The 24,369-nt window shown below is 42.1% G+C and overlaps 3 protein-coding genes across 10 annotated transcripts in view; 1 reads left to right on the top strand and 2 right to left on the bottom strand.

The window, feature by feature from the left end:
* The window catches only part of LOC135495491 (protein MTSS 2-like), a 47,875-nt gene extending 40,462 nt beyond the window's left edge, over positions 1-7,413 (top strand). For 7 of the 8 annotated variants that reach the window (XM_064784201.1, XM_064784200.1, XM_064784205.1 and 4 more), the window contains 2 exons: positions 1,132-1,257; positions 2,206-7,413. In XM_064784201.1, coding sequence (XP_064640271.1) covers positions 1,132-1,257; positions 2,206-2,867 — 788 coding nt within the window. In that variant the 3' untranslated portion in view covers positions 2,868-7,413. The remainder of the gene's footprint in view (positions 1-1,131; positions 1,258-2,205) is intronic. The other variant, XM_064784206.1, reaches the window with a different exon arrangement.
* Positions 7,414-7,954: 541 nt separating this feature from the next.
* Positions 7,955-13,044, bottom strand: LOC135495492 (uncharacterized). Its single transcript, XM_064784207.1, has 5 exons — positions 12,890-13,044; positions 11,555-11,662; positions 11,042-11,348; positions 10,418-10,637; positions 7,955-10,060 (listed from the first exon to the last, which is right to left on the bottom strand). The coding sequence occupies exons 2-5, from the start codon at positions 11,636-11,638 to the stop codon at positions 8,749-8,751; spliced, it is 1,923 nt and encodes a 640-aa protein (XP_064640277.1). The 5' UTR covers positions 11,639-11,662; positions 12,890-13,044; the 3' UTR covers positions 7,955-8,748.
* Positions 13,045-13,714: 670 nt separating this feature from the next.
* On the bottom strand, positions 13,715-23,240 carry LOC135495850 (uncharacterized). Its single transcript, XM_064784834.1, has 5 exons — positions 23,118-23,240; positions 21,455-21,563; positions 19,270-19,585; positions 18,627-18,846; positions 13,715-18,278 (listed from the first exon to the last, which is right to left on the bottom strand). Exons 2-5 carry the CDS (start codon positions 21,554-21,556, stop codon positions 15,677-15,679), a joined length of 3,240 nt encoding a protein of 1,079 aa, XP_064640904.1. The 5' UTR covers positions 21,557-21,563; positions 23,118-23,240; the 3' UTR covers positions 13,715-15,676.
* Between the last annotated feature and the right edge of the window lie 1,129 nt (positions 23,241-24,369).

Raw genomic sequence — 24,369 nt, 5'->3', positions numbered from 1 at the left:
CGCTAAATTTGGTAACTTTGTGGTTAGAGTTGATAGGCAGAAGATTTGGGACCCTGTGTTGCTTTTGAACGATTCATTCTGAATCATCAGTGTTGCTCATTTTTCACAGATTTGTTTCTCATTCATTGATGGTACTTATGTTTGTATGCTGCATGTGGTTTCATTGTGATGAATTTGACTTGACTATTCATCGATGCCATCTTGCTTTTCGATAGAGTCTGATAGAAACTTGACGGGTGTACAGAAATTGTACACATTGAAATCATGTATGCAAGAGTAGAATCTTCAAATGAAGAAAATAATTTCGTGATTATTGATACCATAGTGTGACTTGCATGTCTAAATGTAGGTACCATCAATGGGAACACAGAGCATGTTTTCAACATAAATTTAAAGGCTATTTTTGCATTTTGCATATGTGTTTTCTGTTGTGTTCTTTTACTGCAGTTGTTGCATTGTCATTCAGCTTCAATTCTCTTTTGTTTTGCCAGTCAAAGTTTGCATGTTTTGCTTGATACATTTGTTACAGATATTCCAGCTTGATTCAGAATGCAAGCCATGAATGTGCCTTGGCGTGCCTTGGCCAATACAAGTAAAGTACTACAGTCGTGTAGTTAATGAATGGCCTTGTCACATGCAGTCAACTTCAGAGAATCTTCATGTCTGCGAAACATCTTAGAAAGAAAATATTCTCTTCAATTTAACATCCAGGGCTTGACATTGCACCTTGCAGTTCTTGCATGTTTATTTTAAGCTTATTTGAAACGAAGTCGTCTGTAGCATGAATAAATAGTTGTGGCTTCGAACCACACTCTGATGACCCCTCCTCCCCGCTCTACTCAGACCCAACAGTGCTTTGATAGTTGTGGTAGGGTGATGGAGACAGCCATTCCGCTGCAGATGACTTTGGGTACTTTTTCTGCTTTGATTTATTTCGTTTAATTTTCGTTTACGGCAATTACTGACCTTAACTTGATCCTTATGACCTATGATGTCCCCTGCAATGGCACTAATGATTTGGATCTAGGGGGTCCAGTCTTAAGTAAGGGATATTTAGATCAAGCCAGGGTTAGTAATCTAGCCTTTGCGTGCATGCCGTGCTTTCTGTGAGCTTAACTTTTATGTTTTCAGACATAGATTTTGAGAAGTTGGAGATTGAATGTCGGGATAAGTTTTCTACCGTTCCTCGGAATAGTGAGATGAGTAAGGCATACCGCTCGTTGATGGCTGGTGGGAGGAGGCCCCATTCTACTGCAGGTGTGTGAGGGATATTGGGGCGGATCTCAGACTCACTCCACTAGCTAGTCACTAGGCTAGTGCTTTGGTCACACTATACTAGGTGGCATGGGTCACTCCAAGGGGCATGGGTCACTCGGTTCCATTAGTCATAGAACAGATCTAGTGGGAAGGTGGTGGCCTAGTAGAAGCACCAAGGAATTTGCCCTCTCCTTCCTTATAGGCTGCTGCCAACAGATTGGCTTAGAGTTTCCATAGAAAGATGGTTTAAGCTTAAAAGCTTTCGGCAACCCCTTCATTGTCCTTAGGTAACTGATTCAAGGGTGCTGGCAGTTAACGAAATCAAATCTTTTCTTATTCATCTTCCTTTTTTCAATGCTTTGGTGTTCAGTAGTTTATTTCATGGCAATGTGGTTGATTTTGTAGATGTTTTCTTTAGTTTCTTGAAAAATTAGTGCCTTACATGCCTGCTGGTGACATCAAGCGCAGTGCTTTGCATGTTCTATGAAACCTAGTGCATTTTATTTTATTTCCGCGGAGAATGTTTTAAATTAGTAGTGTGCTTGGATAGTTTCAGAGTGCTTCTATTGTTTGGTTATGTGCAAATTTCAATTGTTCACATATGTGTTTGATGTTTGTTCGTTTGTGAGAATCAGTCGTATTGTTGGTATGCTGCATCTGTTTTGAAATGACTGAATCACTTCTCATGGCCGAGATGCTTTGAACAACACCATGTTGGAATTGTAGCACACTGAATGTGTTAACTCACTCAAGCTGGTTGTTGGACCAAAGTGTGATCTGCCGTGGTGTTGGTGTTAAATCCCTATCCTTGTCCAACACGATACATGCAATGATCTCAGTCACACGATGACCCTGACTACACATCCCTGACTTGATCTCACGACACAGTCACCAAAGTTCCTCATTTCACATGTCTGTTGATTAACGTCAATTCTCAATCTGTTTCAGGTATACCATGTGTTCACAGCGGTATGGCCACCTTGCGACGTGGCTCATTGCCGCTGAAGCCGCCACCGCCCGTACGGAGATCGTCGTCAATGACTGGGTCGACCCCTGTGGCTCCCCCTATGGTGCCATTGAAACCAGGAGGTGCCGGGAGCAACACGCCCACACCTCAGGGGACTCCAACGCATAAACGCTCACAGAGTGTATCGAATGATGTGCAGTTCAACTATGCAGTACTACGACGTGAATTCGCTGATAAGACTCAATCACATTCATCTAATGTTGAACGTGGACCGTCAAATGACGCGTACGGACAGTCGCCCAATATGGGACGGTTTGTGGCACCTCCACCAGTTGACAATGGGACTTATGATATAACACCGACTGCTGATGGTGGAGGCATGCATTCTCATGCCAGTATTATTCAGAGTCTGGCCGCTAAGTTTGCTGCGTTGAACCGGACTGATAGTCTTGAGGACTTGCCCCTGCCACCACCACCCGAGGAATTGGCGGCATTGAGCCACCCACCACCACCGAGTAACCCCCCACCAGTAGCCGAAAGTGGCCCTACTAACTTTCTGTCTCAAATCAAACGAGGGGTACAGTTGAAGAAGGTTCAGTCGAATGATCGGTCGGCCCCGAGAGTTAATCACGCACGTGTTTGATACTCATGGAGAGATTAAAGGTTCATGCATGTTTCAACATGTAAAGGTGCTTCATTATTATCATAGCTATAATATATACTTGGTGATATAGGAGGCCTTGGAGACCAAAGTCAAGCTTGTTTGAGGGTCTTCGACTAAATATACAATTGTCAGTGTTGACAACACGAATCTCGATCTGTTACTATAGTGTACACATATTGCAAGTTGAGTCTGACATTGTCAAATTCTAAACTTAGAATTAACTTTGGCCCGACATATTTCATATGATGAGTATTTGAAAGTTCAAGGACGAATACATATATAATAATCCCTCACCGGCACTTTATCATTATATTTCCTCTTGGGAGATGTTTTTCCCATTCTCTGGTTAGACATAAAGATACTTATTCTTCCACTTGGCCTATCGTCCCCTTTAACTGTGTAAGCTACATGTATGGGTATATTTTCCATTTAAGGATGCAAGCTGTGGCTATCTTCTCCCTTTAACTGCAAATCTGTTGCTATCTGCAAGTATATTCCCCCTTTAACTTATTCTCTTGACTTTTCTGGTAACCTATTGACCTGCAGGTTTTAATTACATGTGTAATTGACAATCAGATAACTAATCAATCTGATGGCTCTTCAAATGATCGCACCACTAACTCATGTCTTTTAACCCTCTCAGAACGGAGACAGCCTCATGTGTGTGTAGCATTGCCGAGTTTAGCCAAAGAAAGTTCTACGGGAGTAGAATTAGTTCTACAGGAGTAGAATTCTGTTGTATGTGATTGTAAAGAAAAACAGTAGTTTTGCACTTGGCCTCATTTTGAGAAGAAAAAAACATGTTGTAAGAATAAATGGAGATGTCGTTAGATACTGTCATGTTCAAGTAGTAGTGCAACAGACTCCTAGCAGATGGCAGCACCAACCGTTTTTATAATGGCGTATAATACTTAGGCTGAAAAGTTTTTCCAGAATTTTTGGTGACCACACCGGTATTTCGCACTCGGCCTATGTTTGTAGAAGTAGAAGAGGTGTATAATGTGGCACTGGCCGCAACGAATTGACACTCATGAAGTGTCTACTTAATACAATGTCGTAGGGTCAGACATTGACGTAGGGAAAGGGTCTGCCTAGTCAGCAGGCGATTTGTTATGTCTGGAGATAAAGTCATCTAACAATTAATGTCCATGTACATGTCCTTGAACTTGATCAAAACTAAATCAAGCGAGGGCATCGATGTTTCATTTCTTTAAACCTATTTTAGGTCACGACTTGACTTGGTTCAATGTCCGAGTTGTCTGTGTCAGGATAACACTGTCACCACGGCCATTGTCTTATTTCCAGGTATTGTCGAGTTTTGTTTACATGTCTTCAGCCCGACAAGGTTTTGTTTTTGGATCCTTTCCAGAATTAGCTGATCAGGGAAGTTGAAAATTTGAGAAAAAAATCCAAAAATAGCAAGGAAGTAAGATGAGTAGGTTTTTAAGCCAAGAAAAAGAACATGGAATGCATACATTCTGAGAAGAAAAATAACCTGGGCTGCAAAACTCATTATTGATTTGTTGATTTCAGCTGGTATCTATAACGGGAATTTTTGTGTCTTCAAAATGTCCTTGAGTATTTTATGATTTATTGCAACACAGAAGTGTTAGTGATTACCTAATCTCCACTAAAGTCAATAAATTTGCTAAGATATATCCCACCTTGTTTACATTAAACCAGAGATGAATGATCTTGCTAGGTTTTTCCAGATACTTCAGAAGACAGACAACTTGTTTGAACAAACATGTACCTGCCTATACCTGCCTTGCTAAAAGTAAAGACACTTGAGTGAGTGCGCCGTGATAAAATTTGCATTCTCATTGTTTGGTTTTTCACTTTTTGGCCACTTTTAGGTCATCAATAATGATAAATTTGTTTCACTTGACATTTCATCCCGCCTCGCCGAACCCGGCAATCGGTGATCAGCGACGGCGTCATGACTGCGGCCTTGTCGGTTTGAAGTTGTCGAGGTTAAAACATCAAACGAATACTGTGTGGACTCTGGTTTGCAGGCAGGGAAGTGGTATCACATTTGGTGCACATACAGGAAATGAACTACATTAGTTTTACTCTCTGTTGTCAGGTGGCAGCACTCTGGGATGATACTTGAGAATTTGAGATTGGTGCGTGACCACTTCATTGTTCAGTGTACTAGTTCAGTTTTAGTACAAAGTCTGGTCAGCAATCAATAAACTCCTGAAAATTAAAGTTCTGTTCCGAATGACCTGTCCAGGACAATGTACTTTTGAGTGTTGTGAATGTTAACTCTGCAGTGGTGATGATGAGTACTAAGGTTGTATGAAAAATATTTAAGACCAGCAGATGTTAATTTTTCGCTCTCGCGTATATAGCAGATTGAAAGTGGCTTTCCCACTCTAGATGGGTCATTGTCTTTCATATAAGGGGATCAAAAAAGCCTCGAGGGTTATTATATAGTTCATCAAATGAAACAAATGTTTACAATAGTAACTTATAAACCGATTGTGTAGTATTGCCAATAATGGAACCTTTTGTTTCTTTTGAGTATATTCAGGTACCGTTTGGGTAACGATATGGTTTTGTTGTTAGTTTCTTTTCCATTGTTGGCTTCATGCCATTGCTGAATCATACTTGGGACTCTTGGTCACTCTTGAAGGAAGAAAACAATAGTGTTCATTGCCTTATCGCATGACCAGTGCAGATTAGTTCCACAAGAGTGCTTCATAATGGAGAGTTATCTTTGAAACTCTCCACTGTGTTCTTATACAATGAGATACACCTGAAAATCAATTGCACCTACAAAGTTATTAAAAATGCTAATTCGTTTGAAACTGGGAAAGAAATGAGAACTTTCTCCTTGCTTCTTGAAGATAAAGGCGAAGTTATGCAACGATATGATTACACAGTTGTGTTAAACATAGCGTCAAACGTGGTGTGTACCTATAATAAGTCCCGGGAATGTTTTGTTGATGTCAGCAAGAATTCATATAGACTAGTCTTTATTTATTCTTGATGTCAGTAAGTCTAAAGTTTCGATGTTTTGATGCTACTTGTAGATGTAGGCCTAATCATTGTGTACATAACAAATGTTAAGGAAGCAAGTTTTAGATTTAACGTTCCTTGTCTCCTGTTGGGACGGCCTATTTTGATTTTACCGTGAAATTGGCGAGCCGCTGTCACGACTTGATGAAAAAGCAAGTGATATGGTCGAAAGACGGGCTACGGAGGATTTGCTAATTGGTTAATTGGCTCGTCTGTGTAAGAGATGCAGATGGCCTAACAAGAACAACTACTATATTGTACAACCTTGTATTGTGTATGATCAAAACGATATGTATACATGTTTTTGTTCCACTTGATTTAAACTTGCACTATTATGTAAACAAATAAGTTTTAAATGATCATGATTATTAATTATAACTGATGTAAATTGATAATCATTTTGTAATTAAACGTTTAATATAACTGTATTGATTTTGGCTTCAGGTTAGGAGAAGCTGTTACATTTCTGGCATCAAAAACAGACTTTGAAAGACCAGTGCATTTTGCTGATGCTTGCCAATTTCCTCTTTGCCAGGAATGCCATGTTTCTCCCACCTACTCAAGCACATAATTGTGCTCTTGTCTATGTAAATAGTCCAAGGCCGAGGCCTGTACATGTTTTTGTTGTTAAATTGTAGTGACGTCTCATATTTTTACCAGGCAGTTCAATTAGTCTTCTTCACAAGTCGCTGGAGAAGATATTTCTACTTGAGAACTGTTTTTTTTCTTCTGAGCAGTCAGTATAAATGTAATTTACTGCCATCAATTGTCATTCAATTCCTGATCGGATTCTTTTTTCGTAAACTGTCAAATTTTCACACTCCTAACAAAACTTTCTAACAAAAAGAAGCTTCTTGCAAAATGAAGAATTTTTTTACTTCAGCTTTATCAATTTTTCACAATAAAAAGTTTCAGTAATTCATGACCAACTTTTTAGACAATTTAATATTTTTTAAAAACCAGTGTTGGAAAATGAAGTATTTGTAAATATGTAAATGCAGTTGTCTCGCAATTTTGGGCTTGAAAGTAAAGTAGATGTAGGTATTGCCATTTTAGTGCAGAAAAGGGGTCATCATGCAGAGACAGGGAGAGTAATACTGTGCATTATTTTTGTGGAGGAAAGGTTAAAAGTGGGTTTCTCTGACATTATGGAGGGACATCAGTGACACTCGGGGCATTTGTACTGTTAAATTGATCAGGAGCTATCGTGACTTCATACTCTTGCTCTGTAGAGCAATGAAGAACCAGTCCTAGCATGTATGGTTGTGTGACAGCCCCTGACCCATTTTGCAGTAATTTATTTAGTGTATGTTAAAAACATAAGTTGATGACCCTCAACCTGAAATATTTGTATAAAAAGAAAAATATTTGGTTCATTTTGTTTGATGTAAATTTAGAGGATTGAACAAAACATGGAGTGTTCCAATCTGCTTTCCAAAATTTTGCTTATCTATTATCAATATAATCACTCTGTAGACCTTGTAAAGTAATAAACTTGTCTGATACATTAAGAGTTTGTTTTCATTATCGTTCCTGCACTTGTACTGTAAAGTCAGTCAGGAGCTGCTCTATCTTCCAATAAGGAGGATCTTTATTACCAGTGGACCGCAGCAGTTGGCCATCCAATACACAATAGATTTTCAGCCCATGTCAATGTAATCAATTGTATTTGACCACTAACTATCACTGCCACCTTTTGAAAATAACATCCTACATTTGCAGCCCACATTGGCTATCGTGTGCTTTTCGCTTGAAAGTCGCCATGGATTAAATCGGTCTTCATTTTTGCTGCACATGTACTGTAAAACTTACCAGGAGCTGTCTTGGCTTTCTTGAATGAAATGACAGCAACTGATGGTACTGGCATCGTAGAAGTCTCGATGGCTCCTGGTAACATTTACAGTAGTGCCAATGGTGCAGTTTATGAATGGAGAAAATGTTTCATGATTTAAAATCACAACAGAAAGGGAACAACATACATCTCTTACAACAGAATGCTGGCTCACAGGTAAAAATGTTGCAATCATTTCAAGTACCAGGGATGATTCAAAACTAACATTTATTTACATATATTTACAAAGTTCTTATTGATTTGACCTAGAATAAATATGACGTGTTTACTGAACTTTAGTGACCCACTTAATGTTGGCATTGGTTGAAGGACTAAGGATGTGAAATCTCCGTGTTGGTCGGTTGAACAAGTTTTAAAGCGACGAACATTTAGTAAGGTAGGGGCACTAAATATGCAGTCCGCTGACATATCAAGATAGCCCGAACTTTCATCGGAGACACATCCGGACGATTCAACCCACGAAAACGGCTCCTCGGAGTCAGGATTTTTCGTGCATTCGCGCTCTCTCGGCTCCGTCAATGAGATACTACCCTGGATTTGGATGTGTTTCGCCAATAAATTTCCTTTCTAGCGGTATGGCTGCAAAGATGCCAATAAAAATGTTGGTCATCATGACGGATGATATGCATCCACATAAACGACGGACACCATAACCAAACCTTGATGTACAATGTACGGTACATCTACTGTAAAAGTGGCCAGGAGCAGCTGCGATTTTCATTTATGTCCGTCATGGTACTCCTCAGCAGACCAACTTTCAGAATCCGGCGGTATCGAACTATCAAATAATTTTTACACCGTTTTGAGAGGGCATCGTCGGAGGGGCATCGAGTGAAGACTGAAGACACTCCTGTGCACTCCTGTCCCCAAGCCTGTTGGTCATTTCAAAACAGTCGAGTTCGAGCTCTTATCAAAGGTACATCCCTTGATCAAGCCCTGCTAGAAAACTGAGCCAGACACACTCTATTAAGCCAGGGCTTTTAGTTAAACGTTAAACAACGGTACGTTTTCGTACCGTGGTTTTGGTCTCGTCATCATGACGTACGTACACTCGGTTTCTGCTTCGACTCTCAAAGTTGGTGCCCCCCTGTCAGCGGACTGCATAGTTAGTGCCCCAACCTTACTAAATGTTCGTCCCGACATATCAAGATAGCCCGAACTTTCATCGGAGACACATGCGGATGATGCAACCGACGAAAACGGCTCCTCAGAGTCCGGATTTTTCGTGCATTCGCGCTCTCTCGGCTCCGTCAATGAGATACTACCCTGGCGAGAACGTTCCGATTCCGAAATGTCTGAAAGATAACTTATTCTCTCCTTGCATTTTTGAAGATATTCAGCATTATTATGAAACACATAAATGTTTTCATCACTCTCTTCAGGCGATTCGATGGGAAAAGTTGGGTCATCTGATGATTGGAGATGGAAACTTGGGTCGACAGGTGATTCGATATGGAAACTTTGGTTTTCGCGCCATGCCAACTCGTTCATATTGTCACTTGTTGAAATGCTCTCGGGCCATGTTTTGTTAAAGGGATCATGGCCCGTCTCCATGTCATTGTTTATCCGCTCTTGCGGAAGAGATGGCCGCCTATCGGGTGCCGACATGGCCATCCTCTTGCTAGAATTCCCGTATCGTTTTAAATCTGGTTCGCTTTGGATTCTATTCCGTGTAAAGGTACTTAGTGTCGTCACCTCTTCCCGAGAGTTGCTCTGCGTCCCGATAATGCCTAATGAATCAAGCTGGAAGAGGGAGATGTCGTCATAATCTTGGTCCTCGATATCCAAATCGGTTGTCCCACTGTCCACAGAGTCGTGGTGTTTCCAATCATGGTGTACCTTACATGTACTCTCTCGTGCGTTGTCCGGGTGAGTTTCGCAAGTGGGGCTCGTGATACCAGAATCTCTGGAGGCTGTATTGGAAGCATCGGGGTCGTTGACCGTCGGTCTGTCCTGAGTGTTCACCAGCTTCAGCTTACTTGGGCGGATGGCGGGTACTGGTAACATCGGAGACATGTGACTTCTGGCAGCAGGACAGATTGCAGGAGATCGTTTCAGGGTTTGGTGGCTTTGACCAGCAGATGCATTGGGGACGCATGGACCCATTCGTCTTAGATGGTCGTACTTATAGTCACGATCGCCATCCAAACTTGTCACTTCTTCTTCATCTGGTTGATGTTCGATGTGACTATATGGTGATTCCGACATGGCATGTAGATGTGTCCTTATCATCTCGATAAGCTCTCTGGCGTTGAGAGAGTAGAAATTGTAGAATTCTTCGCCTTGTTCACCTGACCTAAAAGCAAAAGATCAATTGTATGTGGCTGGTACCCTAGTCATTGGGTTCTTTTATTGGTCAAAATATGTCCAAAATCGTAAGAAGGAGACATCGCTTTTTCCTTCCATGATTCATATTCTGGGTCAATATATAAGCATGTTGTTACATCACCGGTTTAGAAGTGTTATTTGACTGTTATTTCACGGCTGGCACAACCGCCCCCGAAACTATACATTTCATTGGAAGGCAGGACCGGCGTGTCACGTTTACAGTCGCGACGGCTCCTACCAATGTTTACAACAATGAAAGTACTTATCAACAGCCGCACCAGCAAACATTTTAGAAAAGGAATGAAATTAGAATGTATAAACTTACGGACTTAAGGTAATTGACAATATCTTTTCCTTGTCAGCAGCGGGGACCCCGGGAGTAAGATTGAAGAATGGAATCTCACAAAACCCCCACTGGTAGAACTTCTGCTGCTCATTGGTCGGGATAAGGTGGATGTGAGTGGCCTCAATCGACATAAGATAGTCTGCGTTCAGCCCTATCTTGGCGGAGGAGCAGTTGTCGATCACGGAGACCTCAAACATAGCTGAAGAGTGTCAGTTAGAAATTGTCAGAATAAGCATTGCTGAGTTTAAGAATATTGGGGAACATTCAAAGAACACATTGTTCATGTTGACCACAATGCATATTTAGGCCGAAATGATATTTTTCAAAATCAAATATTCAATAATTGAGACCGTTACTGAGCGACATCCTCGAATACCAGTGTCAGTCGTATGCTCCTCCCTCTCACTCGTCAGCTCGGTCATTAGTGCCGAGTGCTCTGAATGGTTAGCGACGGCCCTTGGCCGTTCAAAATATATTCTAAACTGGAGACTCTGCTTCCTCTCCTTGGTTGTGACCTCGTTCACAGTTCAACATCAACGCCCGTAGTCGCTAACTATGAGTATGAACAACACGAACCGACAAGAAAGAATTTCCTATGCTTACCATCATCATATGTTTTCCTCATCTTGGGCAGAAATATGGCCCTTAGCACTCTCATCCAATCCTGGCTTTCGGTCTCACTCCGGCCTGCCATTGACAACGGCTCGTCTCCGTCCACGTGGAACGCGTGCGCATGCGTAGAGGATGGTGTCCGCTTGATGATGCTGACATTCTCCATGATTCTGCGGTCGGCATGTTTCCCTTTCCTCCACGAGTCTTCATCGAGGAAGATGTCCACCTTGGCCACGCATCTCCGACCAGAACATTCTACCCGCAGTTTGACAATCACAACCCAACGACGACACCATCCCTGAAAGAACAGTGTAATTTCTTTCCTCAAAGCCTGATACGCCACACGTTACAGACAATGCGTAAACGAGAATTTTTCCAGTCGAGCACAATAATATAGCCATGACAAGTTTGATTCATTAGTATTTTTAATCAGTATTCCGAGGCACTGAAATAAAACTATCGCGGTGAATTTATCAGAATCAAAGTTTGTTTTCAGATGCCTACCCGCATTCCTTTGATCTTTCCGGGGAACTTGACATCAACGTAGCCGGCTTTTTCCACTCCGTCTAGATTACTTGATCGTCGCATCTTGTTTTTGGTTACATCGAAGCACTGGAAAAGACACCAAAGTCAGACCAAAGCTGTATTCAAATGTGATGTGGGAAAAAGCAGTTAGCCAACACTGCGACCGATGAGAAAGAAGTGATCGCCTATATAAAGTAATGTCCCAGTATCCCACCCTCGTCAATTTGGAAATGCCAGATGTTCAATCAAAAGGGCACGTACATGGAAAAGGAGGAGGGATTCTTTTCAACAACGGACTGGGACATCCCCTTAGAAAGTGCCCTTTTGTTTTTTTCAAATAAAAGTCATTTTGGCCACATGTAGAGCCGGATACAACCAGGTGGACAGCGGCGTCCTGATTTAATAGAATGAAGGCCACTCATGTGCCGCGTTCCGAATGTCATCGTGTCAAGTGTCGCAGGCGTCACTTCGGTGTGATTGATAATGTATCATTACACAGTAGGTCATTAGCAGAAAAAATAGATATCACTTGACGACTCATTATCATAACGTAAACTTTAACTGGTAACCTTCATAGGGTTCATTGTCGAAAAAAAACTTGTTGACGCAAAACTATGAGAATCATTTATCATCATTAACGCGACACTTCATAGGTCCATTTACGCATATAAAATTTCATGTAGACCTATATGCTCTCAAAGTGTAAGGTCCCACGTAATGACTACCATCGCGAGAAAATTGACGGATGAAGCTATGAGAGACCGCGGGGAGTTCATGGGAGGCAAGGTACTCCAGTATGACCACCGTGGACACCAAACTCCCTTCTCTTATGTCACGTTCTTGGCCAGGGGCAGTTGGGATTTTTCAAACCTCGCGGACGGCTTACCCACCGGCCGTATCGGAGTGAGCCACCATCGGGTATCGAACCATCGACCTCCCCGATCACTTTGAATCAAGGAAGTTTTATAGTTTAACAGTACCTCCATGATTGAATCAAGATACCGTTATACCTTCATCCTGAGATTCAAGTTTTTGATGTGCCCCGTATTCTGAAAATGGGGTGTTATCACGCGTAGGTGAACTAAATTTTGAAGATAGATTCTCAACAACAGTAAACCGATAGCTAATGTGGGTAATTTGAAACAGTTAATTTCAACATTTGATAAACGGTAATAATACGTAATCAGCTGACCACGCTGATGGGTTGTACAGTGGGCCTCTGTTCTCCTAGAGGCGTTCTTAAAAGAGTGACGTCTAAAAAAATGACACTAGGTCTCAAATTCAAACTCAAACTTTCTGGAATAAGGGACTAACCTTATTACAACGGTCTGAGACGCTGCATGGGCCGCCAGAGCAGCAGATGACACTTTAACGCTTGTATCCGCACCAACGTGTATGCAAGATAATCCACATAAATCGACTTATGCCAAGAGCTTCTCAATTAGCTATGAACGAGGACTGAGACGGTGTCACGATAATGTCCCAATGTCAAGTACTCGGTCGTCACAAAGAACTTGTATATATATGCATATCAAAATTGGACGAATGAGTTCACCGGCATTTATAGACGGACGTCATGACATCATCAATATGGACCTAGAGACCTTTTCTCAGCAGAAGTGTCTAGCTTGAGAACATGGCTGAGTGGTCTGGCCTTGTTGTCTAGTGCACACTCTTCCCTTTTTTTTGGTCATCTGGTTTTTTCTTCACCGACGCTCTTAGACGTACAGATATTGCATTATGTATAGTTGACGTGATCGCATGCAAGGCCGTTTGAAATCAGGGCAGTGACTAAAACTGTCCATTAATCTATTGACTTTTTGAGGGCAGACTCAAGTCAGTTGTCAGTTCTATAGTCTTGAGCCACCCTGCTAGAGTATTGAGGCATCCTGAACCTCAGGCCATCACTCTGCACTGAACGAACGCTCACATTCCCCTCAGAGGTTTTGCATTGAGGCACGAGCCTTTGTCGGTTTATCAGAAGTCCTGTCTGTAATGTCAGTAAATGTTGGGATTTTGGACTTGTCTGGGCAAGATGCGCAGGGAAAGTCCATGGACATGTTTCAGAACGATATCTTCTTCCTCAATTGGTACAGTCAAGATGTTTAAATAAACAATGAGGTCAACAAGCGCATGGTCATGTTTTGAAAAAGCTTTTTATTCTCATTTTGTATTTACACGACTTCCACGATTTACACTATATTTACACATTAATTTTGACGCATAAGTTAGGTGTTACATGAGGAGATGTTATTACATGTAATATACAAATACAAAAACCACAAGAGTGGAATTTCCAAGGTATCAGACTACACCCGACTACACCCATACCAAGTCTTTTGCTTGGAAGCCCCCGAGACTGCAGGTCAGTCGAGGGGGTTTCCTTGGCTTTCTTCCTCCCTCACGCTATCACTAATGCACATGAGCACATTTTAATATAATTTTCTCCCGTTTTCTCCGTCATACTGCGTACTTTTCCTGTTTTGTATTTCTTTGACTAGTATAAGTTTGAAGCGATATTGAAATAAGCCCAAGAGGGCTGAGAGTACTTCATACATAAGTTTCTCTTACGTATACATGTAAATACTAGAATATGTATCACTGATGTACATGTATGAAACTTGTCTCTATGATAAATAAATTAAAGTTACAAACTACACCGTTACATTTATTTTACAGGTTAGAAGCGCTTGCCTTAATATTCACAGTAATTTCGTTGTTTTTGTTTTCGTTTTTGTTGTTGTTGTTGTTTTTGTTGTTGTTGTTGTTGTTGTTGTTGTTGTGGTGGTGGTGGTTGGATCTACTCGACTTCTGATTGTTCCCCTCCACAACAGAACTATTTTAACCCTGCGTCAGAAATACGGATGCTGATATGATAGATATCTACACCAACCGTTGAAGACCCTTAAAGTAGTCACTAAGTTGGCGGTAACTTTAACATGACGATAAGTCTCATTGGCTTACATGCAACTGAAGAGATGACGTCGAGGTTAAGTCAACGTCAAAGTTCGTTAAATAACTTGTTTTGAATAACGTAAAGGGCTGATCAGGAAACATCCTAGCACCAAGAGTTGTTTTCAATGTACTCCGCCTCTCGGTATTTTTTGTATATATCATTGGAGTATAAAAAACCTCATTCTCAGGATGTTCAGGAAACGAAACCAGATCATAAACTCAAGTACTATATGTACTATATAGAAACTACATGTACTATATTGAAACAAAAAATAAACATATGCTATTGCACCTTTATAGTTATACCACCAGCATAAAAATGATTATTTACACTTAAAAAACCATCTTGCCCGAGTAGATAAATCTATGACTGGGGACAAGAAAAAACATGATATCATATTGGGCAGGTCAAAAGGTCTTCCTGGAGTGGTGGTCATAATGATAAATCATGCTTTCATGTTCAATTGCTTATAATCACATCTCGACCTCGTGTAGCACCAAAATACAAATTAAAATATGTTAAAGTAGCACCAGTACTTGTAAAAGGTAATTTTTCTATCATACGAAGGTAGAGATATGTGTCAAACATTATCTTTCTATCGTTAGTCAAGAGCGCTTTCTGTTTCTAGAGAGTCTGTGTTCCGGCTGTGACGACGAAGAGCACAATGGTCAGCTCTGAACAGAATAAGTCCTGATGAATGCATCGGTAACTGCACTTTTTTATTTTTGTGAGTCGTATTTTCTATTATGGCACTATATATTGTTAACTGCGGCAAATGGAATAATTATTACACATACAAAGATAATGATATACCGGTATATGATATGACATACCAAAAAAATGTTTTACGCCTGCTTTGAAATTCAACCCAATTACTTGACACGTGCTTGTCCAAGCCGACTTGTCCAAATGTTACAGATGCATTGCACAGCATGAATTTCAAATGAGTGGTATTATTCAGTGTTATGGGGCACTGTTTGATGAGGACAACCATGCTCGTTCCCACTGAACACCACAACAAAACCTGCAGCGCCCACAGAGGCAATGAGGCACTGAACCACACGCCAATCAACTGAAATGTGCCTCTCCCACCCGCAGCAGAAGCACTTTTCACTCGTGTTACACTTTTACAATGCCTTTCATCATCAACAGTCACTTTCCTTTTTCTTCATGAACGGTTCATCCATACTCACATACGTAGTGTCCGAACATGCTATATCCTTCTTCAAACATAGTCCCGACATATCAACATAGTCTGAACTTTCATCCGAGTCATATCCATAGGGCATTCCACTGCTGATTCTAGATTTGGCCAATGATGAGGATGCATCAAATTCTGAATTTCTCCTGCCGGGATCTTCGTGTGAAAACACTGTGAAACTGCCCTGACGTGAACGCTCGGATTCAGAAATGTCTGAGAGGTAACTTTTCCGCCGCATGGACTCAGTAATGTTCGACAGGACATTCCTCCCGTCAGTATTTTTTATGATATATTCAGAATTGTCAAATGAATAACAGTCTTCCTCTGGGGAGCTTACTTGGCACATGGGGTTATTATCAAGCCACGAGCTTGAACTCCCATCAAAGATTGATATTGGCCGGGCAATGTCTGATATGTTCAGCTCAAAGCTTGTGCTTCTGTTATAGGAACTTTGATCCGATTTCATGCTGTCACCAGTGGCGCTGACCCGGCTAGCCGGCAGTGGAGGTGGAACACCAAAGGCCCCACTAGCAGGCATGGACACGGCCTCCCTCCCGATAGAATTCATGTCTCTTTCTCGTAAATCCGGCTCACTTTGAATCCTGTTACTCTGTTTCCATTTAGCAATGTTAAAAGGATCCTGATGTTGGAAGGGTTGGAAGGGACTTAGCGGTTCAGTGAGATCCTCATAATCATTATCTCCACCCATAAGTAATGACACGTTACTTTGGATACTGGCGCGATGTTTGGTATCGTCTGCAAGATTCTCGGAGTCAGCCACATTTTCTATTGAGGTGTTGTTCCTTGGGATATCATACAGAGGTTCAGTAGTCTCCTCTGCTGCGACAGCTGGGACAAGGCCAGCGCTTTTCACAAAAGAATCATGAGGGTGCGATTTGCTTCTCTTCCTTTCCCTTGTCATCATCGGTGAGCCCTTTATTGCAACGGAAGCAGATGATGTTCTTGGCTTTGGGAGCGGTGGTGTCGCGTAGAGGAGGCTATCAGTGCTTGACGCACTCCCCGTTGAGCCAATCGGCCACCCTTCAAGATGTTGAAGCATCGCGTTTGCTTCTCTTTGAGGATCCTCCTCAAGTGAGGAGTCACTTCCCAAACCAGCAGTCAGGTGCTCGCCTTTACTACCAAGCGGTGACCTCAACTTCTTCACCATGCTTTTAAACTTTCTGAAACGCTTCGGCTTCTCTGCATCGATTTGAGATGTTGATCTTTGAATTGAGATTGACTTGGGCCGGGTCGGTAGATCTGGAACTCCTTCTCGCTTAACATCGAAGTCCTCACCAAAGATCTTTGACAGGTCCTTCTTCTTCAGGAACTGGTCCAAGTCTTCATATATGTCATCTTCATCTTCGGACTTGCCCATTGCTTTGAGAATGGTTCTGATCTCGGCCTTCTTTTGTTCCGTGCTAAGCTTCATCTTCTTACCTTTCTTTGACGAAACCATTGTAGCATCGGAACCCCTCCTACTCAAAAGTGCTTCGTTCTTTCCTTGGGCATCTTGCATATCAAAGCTGCTTGCCTCGGCTCCTAAAAACGACATTAGGTTTTTTCTGTAAGAACAACGCTGCTTTGACAGTTCCTCGTAAATATTTTCATCATCCTGTAAAGAATCACCGAACGGTGTATTAGAACTTGATTCAAAGTCTTGCACCGAATGGGATATGGGTTCGTCAACATTCGCATTTATGCTCTGCCGGAGAAGTTCTTCAACTGCTGTATCGGTCGTCTGCTCGTCGAGGTCAGCCATGTGCCCTGGTTCGTTGCTTCCACGCCGTGTCGATGACGAATATGCGCTGTCCACAGAGTCGTGGTGTCTCCAATCATTTCGCTCGTGACTCTCTTCAAGAATACTTGGGTGAGCTTCAGAAGTAGGATTTAAGATGCCAGAATCCCTCGAAGAAGACTTTGATGCATTCGAACTGTCAGAAGCTGCCCTGCCCTTGTCTTTGTCCAGCCTCAGTTTACATCTTGGCGAGGATGGTGGTAGCGGCGGTGGCGGATCTTCTTTCGGACCATCCAAGATATTATTGCGAAGACCGCTGACCGAGCTGTGTACTGGATGTTCAAAGTCGCCGTCCTGATCATCAGAACTGCACAGTTCATCGTCGGACTGCTCACCAATGTGGCTGTACGGATCCTCATCTTCCCACTCATACGGCTCGCTTGCCATCGGTGACTTCCACTCGGTCATCTCAGGACCCATATCGCTTGTTTGTCTCTTAAAGTATGTTCTCGTCAAAGTATCGTAGCCATGTGACCAAGACTGGTGGTCGACCATCCGCTTTCTGAGCTCTTCTGGTGGCACTCCTGCAGCGAAGGCGGATTGCCGTGTCGTAGGAGTACCAGTCCGACTACTGTACTCACTCCCAGTATTTGAGTCAGTGGAAGCTCTTGACCTAAATGTGGCTGGTGTGACTTCTCCGTTACTGCCATTATCCATCAAGTATTGAATTCGTGTCCAGATCATCTTCAGGAGCTCCCTTGCTCTGAGGCAATAGAACCGGTAAACTGCCTCTCCCTGGTTTGGAAATCTGAAAGACAGAATGAGAGAATAGGTCAGATGGTGTATGGAAAAGAAGAGAACCGCACGTGCAAAATGAATGAGAAAATTTTGGATTGACGGGCCTCGTACTCTATTTGATCACCGATTTAATTTTTTTCTTAACATTTATCTCCGCAGTTTCAAAGGCACATGTGATGCTCAGAGTGCTTTTTGGCAATCATTCACCTTACTTCTAGTAGACCTCACACTCGAGGAGGAAAAACATGCGCTCAGTAGGAATTCAACCGCACTACATCCTCGTCAGGGGTGTGGCACTATACTACGCTCTCTGTAGTGCTATAAGTGTGAATCAATGATTGCCAAAAGTATTACTTACGGGCCAGACACGATGTCCAAAACCTTTTCTTTATCTGTTTCGTTGAGCCCCTTGGTCAGGCTGAATGATCGGATCATGCTGAGCTCCCACTCGCAATGCTCCTGAGACTCACTTGTTGGGATGAGATTGATGTGTTTTGACTTGATGGACATGAGGTAGTCCCCATTCAGGCCTTTCTTCTTGGAGGAGGGGTTGTCTATTACAGATACTTCGAACGTCCCTGGAACAGGTCAATCAAAATATACCATGAGAAGCTAAAACGCGATACTCGTTCTTTGGAACTCATGGGATGATGTACATGAAACATTCTAAAGCTTTCTGATAATTTCAACACCAGTAACTGTCGGGTTATCTCAACTAAGGTAAACAACACTTTGGGCAGTTTTCACTCTTGTTTGCAGCAGTAGCACGGACTGGCTATCGGAAAAGATGCCGATAATCAGCCGCAACCCAAATGATAACACCAAGAACCCGGTATTGTTCTCTCGAGGTAAATGGCATGACTGTTCAAAGAGTTCTTTATCGGGATTCCCTCTTTGGACTGATGGCCGGGTATGACATGCTATCAACGACCGCCTTATAATTCAACAGATTTCCAAGTTCCGATACCACGTTGAGGCGAGATGTTATGACAGCAACTTACCATCCTTTAGTGATTCCCTTCTCCTCATTTTGGGCATGAAGATGGTCCTCAGCACTCTCATCCAATCCTGGGTTTCGGTCTCATTTTGACCTGCCATTGACAACGGTGCGTCTCCGTCCACGTGGAACGCGTACGCATGCGTAGAGGATGGTGTCCGCATGATGACGCTAACATTCTCCATGATTCTGCGGTCGGCATGTTTCCCTCTCCTCCACGAGTCTTCATCTGGGTAGAAGTCGACCTTCGCGCAGCACTTCCACAGATCGCTGCTTTCTACTCGGAGTTTGACGATCACAACCCAACGTCGAACCCAACCCTGGAAGAAGAGAATGAATAAATGAATGAGAGAAGACGCTCGGAGATTTATCTGGACAACTTTTTCGTCAATATGCATCACATCTATTGGCTTATTTGGTGGAAGTTGCGATGTCTTTCCAAGATGGTCTGATCAGAAGTGTCGTTTGGGAGATTGTTTTGATGGCTTGCCTTCAAAAGCCCAAGGAAATACTATATTTGTTACAGTGGGCATGACGTGATGTCACACAGAATTATAATGTTTGACCTCATTACATGAAGAAATTCAATTGCAACGGTCCGCTAAGTCAGGTCATTTCCTTGAAATCCTTTTTTCATCTGAATCAATTGAATTAGTAAGCAGTGTAGCACCGCACCTACACAAGAAGTACCCCACAACATAATTATTTTTGAAGCTGGAGGTTTGACTTAGATCTCTCATGTAACATTTAGTTCATTAGTTAGTTATTGAGTCTGACGTTTATAACTACTGCGTCATGCGACACGTGCATGGCCTTGCCAAAGATTAAGTCATCGTTTAGTAATAAGTATCATTTGGAACTACATGTATTTATTCCATGGGTCGTCATCAGCGCATGTCTCGGCAATCACAGGATCTCCCATCATCCACGTTCTCAAACCCATGCTGCTGTGTCAACAACGATCTATCAATAGTTCACCATATTACAACTTCACGTGAGTCTTTTAATGATAATTTCTTTACTGAAAGACTCTGGAAACACCAAGGGGAGGGATCTCTGGATTGCGACACAGATTATATGAACCTCGATTCCATGCGCCGATTATTGGACCCATCCCGAATGCTTGGAATCATCATAAGATGGCCTGACCTTTAGATTGCCGACACTGCCTCACTTATCTTATCCTAGGAATGAAGTCATTCGCGCAAAATCATGATTCACTCAAAAAGCATAAGTGTTAAACATAAACCAGGAAATAGTATTGATACTTCGCAAGAAAAACATATCGACACGTATTCATCAAGTGGTTTTCTCATTTCCTTCCTCAGAAAGTTTTTAACTGACACAAATGTCATTTCGTCAGTGATATTCTGGCTGTTGGAAATGGGCATGACAAGCACACAAATAGGCCTTGTCATGTCAAAACAAACTAGAAATAGCATGTCCCGGAACGTTTAAATATTCTCTTTGAATCAAATCAGGAATTAAAAACTAAATGTACAAGTTTGAAGTTAAATAAAGATAAGGCTCGCTTATGAATTTCTGATGAGGTTAATGACAAAGCTGAATCAAATCAAATATATTAGAATTCCTACGGCAAGAACCTTATGGTATTACTCAAATTGTTCTATAACTCACAATGGTGAGTGAAATAAAGTTACATATGCTGTCGGAAACCATGTATATAATATGATTAGAGCGTTTTTTGGACGTCACGGACTGTCACCTCACTGACAGGCGTTGTCGTAACATATCAATATTCAGATCTAACCCATGGTATGACGTGACAGGCCGTATGTCAAAGTTCGGCGATATCCCAGACTGCTATCCATTGGCCATTACATGAAGATAACAATGTTTTGAATTATGTAATTCACTGTCATTCGCAAAAACCGAAAATGTCGGCCAACGTGATCGAAAACAATGTTTATATATTCAGGGCCTGAACCGGGCGCTAATTCCTTTTGCCTAAAAATAACACCATAAAGTGATTTATTTATGGCGTTATTCATTTATGGTAGGCCTATGTACAGTCATTGAGAGAGCGACGGTGGCGGGCTTGGCAAGATATGCTAGATGTGGAAGAAGGGGGGGGATAATTATAAATGTGACAGGGCCTAAGAATCAGAAAAGTCTCTCCAGATGGGTGCGGTCCCCATTAGTGAAATTTCACTTGATATTCTACATACCCGTTTTCCTTTGGATTTCGCGGGAAACTTGACGTCAATGAAGCCGGCCTTTTCTACCCCGTCAGGATTACTCGCTCTATTAGACATGGTGCCCGATACCATTGAAGCCCTGCAAGCATATAGTTGAATATACATATATATAGGCAGTAAACTTCAATTCCGAGACCAAGACCCCGAGGAAGGGGGTCAAAATTCAGACCAACTGGATGGTAATCCTGCCCCTAGAAATTAAGGGGGGGGGTCATTTAAGACCTCTATCCTGTATTTAGTTTAAGGGTGTTATTCTCTGAGATGCCGCCTTTCACGAAGAGCTGGGTTATACGTCTTACTATGGATGCTGTCATGATTCATTTGTTTTTTTGAAAGATTGAATAATGCCTATATATATATACTTTATCAATAGAAAATGACGTTATCACCCCCTGACTAGACTCCCGGGGCAGTCCGTTGCGTCATCCTATTCGGAACTCCTTATGGACGCGACGACGACAGGACGAGGTCGGTCCAAATGCGTCCGCATCCTGGCACCAGTTGTTTACTTCGACTTTATACTCCGACTCTCGATATTTCAAACTTTGTATACGACATAGAAGTAAATAAGCCTGATCTCAGGATGATGCGTCCGGAGTGTACCCCTGACTTAATACTTTAGCTCATGATATTATATTGTGCAATTGGTTGGTCGACATGCAAGGGTTAACAGTCTTTCTTTCTGCACTCTGTGAAGAATTATGATTATTAATTTCATATTTACGAGCCATTATCAACCAAGTCGAAAGACAGTGTCCCCATGAGAAGGTCAACAGGTTATTGCCATAACCGCCGTCGGCAAGTGATTAAAAAGGCAGGTTTAGGACATGATAATCGATCTAATACTAGGCCAAATACCTGCACCGTACCTGCTAGAACAAAGCCCGAAATTGTGACCACATATTGTGCTTGTTTAAGCCTCACACTGCACAGATTGTGAAGAAGTTGCTGGCCCGCATAGGCCTGCATCTAGGCTAAATTCTTTCTTCACTATATCATATAATAGATTTTTTAACCAATTTAATGCGTTTCAATAGTTCAGGTGTTGCAATCCACTGTGAGACGTCAAGTGATAAGTAGATGGACGTTCAGCAGAAGTTTTACGTTTGAGGAAACATCCCATCCGCCTGCTAAGCAATGCTGCTGGCTACTAATATAGAACTGTGACCTTCCGAGTTAGTTGGGGCTGGCCAGGGTCGTTTAATAGGTCTGGTCAACACAACGCCTATCTCAAAGGCTTATTAATATCAAAGAGCCTCATGCAACTTATAGAAAAGTCCAGGAAAACAGAAAGACAACGTCCTGATTTCTGGTAACATGTGTACGATTGTGACATACGATGTCTGCGCATTACTGACGATGATGCATGCCAAAGGCCAATCATAGCGGGAACCGCATGCACTCGTTGTTTGAAGGGGGCGTATACTAAATGTTCACGGCAACGGCAGATAAGTTTCCTTACATGAAGCCTATCTTATCAAGGACCCTCCTCATATATGCGACCTTTTCAAGGCACAGTTACCAATAATCAGTGACGACACTTCAAGCGAAGGGCAGGCTATTCACAAATGCGACAAAGGCTTACGATAGTTTACAAGCCATTAAAATTATATATTGACTTCTTTAGACCCACCTTATAACTTTATAGTCCCTTGCAGACTCTGTATGTACTGCCACAGCAGCAGAAGACACCCTTAATAATCGGTATCCGCACTTTTGTTAGATAATCCGCAAAAATCGACCTATTCCGAGAGCGTCTCAACTAATTCTGAGCCTCGACCAAGTGGTGTCGTGATATCGCAGGCCTGTCACGACTATCGTGATCTGAAGCGACCTTATTCCTGGAACGCGCGTAATACGTCAAGTTTTTAAAAATAACAACAGTATATATCATAAGGCTTCGTTTAAGCATTCAGGTGATACTAATAAGCATCGTCCAGTCGCTGAGCTGTTTTTCTTCCGGACATGCTGCGTCCACTCAATTAACAATCAGCTGGTCGCGGGTGATCCACCCATGCACTCTCGTCTCCTAACAGTCATCGTCTCGTCACCTTCCCGCCAAAAGAACAGTTGGAGATAGGAAATTAAAACAGCAATTCGTTTATTACTTAGTATTTTCTCCACATTCTCTCAGCTTAACAGTAAATACATTTATATAAAACATAACATACACAGATGATGATATTAGGTTTGCCGACGGCGGTTATGATAGGTTTTTGTTACTCTTATACCTCGTATAGGCCTAGGCCTACAAAATTTGAAATATCGAGAGGCGGAGTATAGTAGGCCTATAAAACCACTGGTAGGCCTGATGTCAGGATGTTCTTTTCCATACACATTCTCTTCTTCTTTTCCATACGCATTTCCTCCTTTTCCATACACATTGCCTTCTTTTTAATCCCTTCCTTTTAATTGGCCGGCATACATTCTCTTCTTTTCCATACACGTTCCTTTCATTTTGATATTCACTTCTTCCGTTTTTTCTCCTATCGAGGGGCGTAAAAAGGGCGAAAAAGCATTGTCAATATGACATATTGGGGTAAGCATTTTCTACACTTCAGTTCGTCAGTGACAGCAGCACTCCAACTCGATACCTTGCTCTTGAATAAGTACATGAACTACATGGTCTTAGTTTACTACATAACCCCTGACCCTGGTGTAGGCCTCGTGGTGATAGGATGCAAAACCCAGGTGGTCAAGAATAGATGCCTACAATTGTAGTTGTAGACAAAATCACCATGCGTGTCTCCGGTCACGGTGCAGTAGGCTGACTGTCAGGAAGTTGTTATACAACAGTTACTCCCTGCTCCATATGACAGCGCGCGAACGGTAATGGTTTGCACTTTATCAATAAATTTCGTCACTGTGCGAGTTTGGCAGTTTAC

Source organism: Lineus longissimus, chromosome 11, assembly GCF_910592395.1.
Source record: "Lineus longissimus chromosome 11, tnLinLong1.2, whole genome shotgun sequence".
In the NCBI taxonomy this organism is placed as follows: Eukaryota; Metazoa; Nemertea; class Pilidiophora; order Heteronemertea; family Lineidae; genus Lineus; species Lineus longissimus.
Note: the sequence above shows the minus strand (reverse complement) of the source record. Positions and strands in the feature narration are given on the sequence as shown.